General features: G+C 38.8%; 1 protein-coding gene and 1 non-coding gene across 2 annotated transcripts; one reads left to right on the plus strand and one right to left on the minus strand.

Annotated features, from left to right (window-relative positions):
* Positions 1–14: 14 nt before the first annotated feature.
* LOC113226559 lies at positions 15–5,555 on the minus strand. The gene is made up of 2 exons (XM_026459228.1): positions 5,435–5,555; positions 15–723 (listed from the first exon to the last, which is right to left on the minus strand). Exons 1-2 carry the CDS (start codon positions 5,501–5,503, stop codon positions 379–381), a joined length of 414 nt encoding a protein of 137 aa, XP_026315013.1. The 5' UTR covers positions 5,504–5,555; the 3' UTR covers positions 15–378.
* On the plus strand, positions 5,222–5,325 carry LOC113226721. Its single transcript, XR_003310137.1, has one exon. It is a non-coding gene; the product is annotated as a U6 spliceosomal RNA (small nuclear RNA).
* Positions 5,556–5,765: the final 210 nt, after the last annotated feature.

A 5,765-nucleotide genomic window follows, 5' to 3' on the forward strand; every position in this document is an offset into this window, starting at 1 on the left:
TCTTGACCCTCGCCTCTGGCTCGGGCCAAGAAGCCTCGAGCCTCGTGGATAATGACTAACTTTCCGCACTTACATCAAAAATAACTATTTTCATTGAAAGAAATTAGGCACACCATAGTCCATAGTCAGTTCGAATTTCAAAAATCGTATCCACGCTAGCGTGGAAAAAACGCTTTTGCGCACAGATTTCTAATGAGAAAGAAAGCCTTTCCGAGCTAGTGAGGTGAAAAATATAATACTGCTGTATGGTGTGTGTACAATACGTCTGGGACGTTTGAGTAAATAGTAACCAGTGAAAATGATTTAGAGAATAATAGAGACAGTGTTAAGAGCCTTTTATACCATGAACTACGATTGCCATACCGTCACGTGCAAAATTTATTCACATTCGATACATATAACATTTGTTTCGTTGAGCCATCTCTTATGTACTACACTTGTATAGCATTCTGCGATGGGACATTCCTTTTCTTTGCAGTCACTTTTAGTGGCTTGGAAATGTATGAAGTACATGATGCCAGCCACTACACCAGATTTAACTTTTACAATTGTTCCTCGAGAATATTTCACATTTTTTGTTTCGGTAAGTTCGTGTAGCGCCTTATCAATCATGTCTCCTATTTGTTGTTTATCATAGTCCTTCTCCTCGTTTACGCAGCCTGGACACGTTTCGTTTTTAGGGTTAGAAAGGACAGCTTTTGTGTCACACACAGTATCAGGTACCTGTAATAGATATGTCACGTTGTTAACAAATTTCGAAAAATGGGATGGGTCACCTTTCGCGGCGTAGCGCCTTTGGAGATTTTGTGGATGGTTGTATATCGATTAGGACATTTAACTGCTTTGGAAGATGAACGGTTACCATGCCAGAGATGGGCAGTGGGTTTAACCTGCCCAGGTTTTAATCAGGTTTTAACCCAAAGCGCGGTTTTAACCCATATTTGCGGAAAAACCGTGGGGAAAATAATAATAATAATAATATAATAATAATAACGCACACACTCAACATAGCCCCGCACTAGGGAAACCCTGTGTCGCGGGTGCCATGGACACACAGATAGACAACCACAAATAACACCCAAACTCACGAGAGAAATAAATGTAGGTCATACAAATATTTCGCCCGGCCCGGGAATCGAACCTGGGACCTCTGCGTGGCAGTCCGGCATGGTAACCGTTCGGCCACGAAGGCAGTTATAAAAACGGCGAATACGAAATTTGGTATATAATTCCATATTTGTGACAAATTTCTATGTAAAAAAAAGATTTTTTACATGAAAAGGAGGTAACTCCACACAATACACACATCGCAATCGTGGGAATTCTTACTACTAAGGATGCACAAGGATTTTGACGAAGATGGATTCAAGTGCATACGATGTAACGATTTTTTGTATCGATTAATTTCAATGCGATTTTCAAGCGAATTGATTCAATAGAAAGGCAAATCTTACCGTCTAGATCAGAAAGTAATAAAGATTTGTAATAATATCCTCAATACGCGGCAAATATTTAGTTGTATATAGTTTTTGCCCTCGATTTCGAGTGTTAATAGGCTTTAACCCGATTTAAAACCGGGCTTAACAAAGTGGCGGGTTAAAACCCGGGCGCTTGCCTATGGTACAGAGGTACCATGCTGGTTTGCCAGGCAGAGTTCCTGGGTTCGATTCCTGGGTCGGGAGAAATATTAGTATGGCCTACATTTCTTTCTCTCTTGAGTTTGGGTGTAACTACTGGTTGTCTATGTGTATGTCCATGGCACCCGCGATATACACCGATACTCATCGAAACAGTATTAATTTAAGGTTTAATCAGTTTTTTTTAACCAGTTCATTGTAAATGTTATATAAATCGTAATTGTCATGTCATGTATGAGTGAGTGTTTCGGGTCGCTTTAGTCAAAGTTTAAAATTTGAAATAATTTATTTCACTACGAGATGTTTGAGGAATGTGTTTTTAATTAATTTACAAGCTAGAAATACCGCTTTGTTGCAGCTTAAATTGCGTACACAGAATTGTCTAATGATTCATGCACTAGGCTAGATTTGTCTCGCAACTATTTAGCCGGGGTATGCTATAGTTAGATAGATTTATACAAAAGGAAAAAAAGGCTTATGATGACGAATGTTTTTTTGGATGAAGACGTTTGGAACGTTTTGTCTGATAAGAAAAAACGTTAGATTGGTTTTCTATGAAAGCTAATAAAAGAATACAAAAGGCAACGAAAAAGGATGTAAACGAGGCAAGGAAAGAGTATAAAATAATAAAAGGTGAAGCGAAAGATGTTGTGGGAAGGAAGAAAGAGCGCTAGAAAGACGAGTTTAACAGAAAGTTATTATATATGACTTTCAAAGCAACATTAAATGGTTTTGGAAGTCTATAAGAACAGCTAGAGGCAAAATCACAACCTCGCAACTGCAAAAAATCAGAGGCCACGATGCAAGTGTAGTCAAAGGAGAAGAATGCGTATTAAAGAGATGGAAGGAGTATTTTGAAAGTTTGTTTGAAAAGGAAGAAGTACATTTGTTCTTTGAAGTTATTTGCAGGCTCAGACCGCCATAGAGACGAGCGGAAGTCAAGATGAAAATATAAGCATGGAAGGGATTATAAAAGCATTGAATAGTATGAAATCTGGTAAGGCTGCAGGATATGACAGAATTGCTGTTGAAATGTTGAGGGTTGGACAGGGTTGCTAGTCAGCTGTACCGCCTTTTCAACCTTTTTTGGTCAAGCGGGCTAGTGCCAGGAGACTGGGGTAAGGCTGTCATCATACCATTATATAAGGGAAAAGGGTCGCAGCAGGACTGCAAAAATTACAGAGGAATCAGCCTTGTTAGCATTGTCGGCAAATTATATGCAAAGGTGAGAGTGATGAAAGAAACGGAAGAAAAACTTTGGGACGTGCAAGCGGGATTTAGAAATGGAATGGGATATATGGATCAGGTCTTCTCCTTGCGAAGCATAGCCGAAAAATTCTTGGCTAAAAGACAAAAGTCCATGGCGCTTTTATAGATTTGGAGAAGACCTACAACAGATTGTCAAGGAATGAATTGTGGTTGACATTGTCTTTGTATGGGGTGGACGGCACTTAGTTCAGGCACTAAAATCTCTGTATGAAGATTCCAGTGCCTGTGTCAGAATAAATGGTGCTTACATTGACTAGTTCAATATCGGGAAAGGTGTTAGACAGGGATGTGTAGCTTCGCTATGGCTGTTCAACCTATTCATGGATAATTGTTTGAAAGTTTTGAAAGAGAGTACGTGTGGGCTGAAAATGAATGGTTTACTCGTCAAGTGCCTCCTTTACGCCGATGACTAGGTGATATTAGCGTCGTCAGAGGAGGAATTGCATGAGATGGTAAATATTATGTATGGTGCTTTAAGAAGGGAAGGAATGAAAATCAATGTGGATAAGATGATAGTAATGGTTTTTGAAAGAGAGGAAGATATAACGGATTGCACGACATTGATTGAAGGAGCGAATAGAGTGGAACAAGTGGGTGAATGGTGCCTTGCATGCCTTCAGGCAGCCAGAAAGTGTCAAAAGGTAAAAAGTAAAAAGGCATGACTGGCTTGGGTGCTGGTTCCTACATTTATGTAATGTCTTGAATGTTGGGTTTGGCAGAAGAAGGACGAAAGTAGAATTCATATAGAGAAATGAAAGCTTTGAGAAGTATGGCTGGAATGACTGTGATGGATAAATTACGGAACAGTGCGATAAGAGCGCGTTGCGGCTTGGAAGACGATTTAGTGACAAAGATAGAGAAAGGGATGCTTAGATGGTTCAGGTTCAAGGCGAGTGTGAGCGGGCAAGTTGGTATAGGCCGACCAAGGCGAACTTACCATGACCAAATTGAGGTCATCCTAAAGAAGGATCAGATCAAGAACATCCTTAATCGACGAGCGTGTATGAAAGCACTGATGCGTGTTGGCGAGTTGATGAGGCGAAAGATGTGTGTCAGAACCGTAGCGAGTGGAAGACTGTTATTTGTGCCTACCCCGATGGGAAAAAGGCGTGAAGTATATGTCTGTAGATAGATTTAATAGCAGTACAGTACTCTAGAAAGAGTTCGTCCCAGTAGTTCGTAGCAGTAATGAGACCATTACTGCGTTCCGGTTTCGAAGGGTAAGGTGCTGGTGAAATTACAGACACATGGGACTTGTCTAATGATGAGTAGACGCTTCGTACGTTTATGATTGGAAGGTAGAGTCTTCACGAAAAGTGTTATGTCATCCCTAAGTCATTCAACACACCGACTGAGAAGTTCCTTGTTTAACCCTGAAATTGTGGTGCCTATGACAACTAGACATTAATGTTTGTCAAGAGTAATGATTAATTCTTCAAAATTCCCCAACAAGGCGAAGGTTGAAATAAAAATACGGTGTAACACGTTATGCACAATATTTTTTTAGTTATATTGAGATTATCTAGTGCTACCTACATATAATAAAAGAGATGTGACACAATATAATTGCTGTATGTATTATCAATTGCTATAGGCACAGCTGTGAAATAAAATGCATGTAGAAAAACGTAACAAACTCTTCGAAGGTATTAGGCATGGGCTAATGTTGGCAACACATTTAAATACGTAACCAGAATAATTTAACAAAAGTAAAATAATTATTAATACAAAAAAGAAAAATTTCCTTGGATCCGGCTGGATTCGAACCAGCGTCTTTCAGCAAACCGCTAACTAAGCCACGGAACGAACCAGCGGCCCTTACGAATTTTTTAATGTGCTGTTTTATGTGTTGTGTTTATGTGCAGATCTTTATTTTCGGTTTTTAACGAAACCGTAGCGCCATCTCTGAGAAATCTATTTCTTCAAAGGAAAGTGTCCTACCTTTAACTTACCATGTACTTGAATGACGTCCGAAAGACTACAATTCAATAAGCTCACTAAAACCATAGATGTTACTATGAACGAGGTAAAACCGTAGAAAATTAATTTAGTATTTACATAGTGCAAAAAATATTTAGGAAATGTTTATTGTACACCTGGATAAGTAATGATATTACGGCCAGAAACGAGCAATCTAAATTACACTACTAACACTGCTTACACTGTAACTGTTATGGATAGGCGTGTCGTTAACCACCAGGAGCAAAACTTGCTCGTCCCGTCGCTTGGTATTTTAAAAAATAAATGCAAACAATTGGGGTAGATGATACGGAGAAAGATGTGTGTCAAGATGTCTCTGCCTACCCCTTATATACGTACTACTACCTAAACTACTACTAAAGTTAGAACGATGCAGGGAAGATTAGCATAGTTCCTGCGCAAGGATGACACGCAAAATCGTGAACCGTTCCACATTTTTGCTTTGTGAGTGGTGAGCCTTAACGGGATCCCAGCCCGGAGTACGCGTAACGCATTTTCCTGTGTATAAAAAAAAAGAAAAAACCCTTGTATACAATGTACACACTTACTTCCGAAAGTCCATGGCAGTTGAACCAACAACAAAGAAGTAAAAAATATATGTAATGTGTAAGAGACATTATCACGAAATAGTGTTTTGTAGGTACTGATGCAACTTTACTTTATAGCCATTTATTTTATAATTTTTCACTGTCTCGAATCGATTTTTACGTATGCCAATTTTGATAGATTACTTTATTAAAAAAACACTCACTTAAAAGTTAATAAATTGCATGCTTATTTTCCTATATAACAAAATTGAGGTTGTCAGCGCAAAAGTGGTGTAACCAACATCAATTATTTTTTCTACTATGTTACTTGTAATCAACATTAATTATTTTT

This window comes from Hyposmocoma kahamanoa, unplaced genomic scaffold, assembly GCF_003589595.1.
Source record: "Hyposmocoma kahamanoa isolate Upper Pololo Valley unplaced genomic scaffold, ASM358959v1 192, whole genome shotgun sequence".
Taxonomy (NCBI): Eukaryota; Metazoa; Arthropoda; class Insecta; order Lepidoptera; family Cosmopterigidae; genus Hyposmocoma; species Hyposmocoma kahamanoa.

What these genes read in the sequence shown, in the direction of transcription:
- LOC113226559 (XM_026459228.1), bottom strand. Translation starts at nt 5,503, where the DNA reads ATGTCTCTTACACATTACATATATTTTTTACTTCTTTGTTGTTGGTTC. An exon ending in ACTGCCATGGACTTTCGGAA is followed by an intron (nt 724 to 5,434) that starts GTAAGTGTGTAC and finishes TATCTATTACAG; the next exon opens with GTACCTGATACTGTGTGTGA.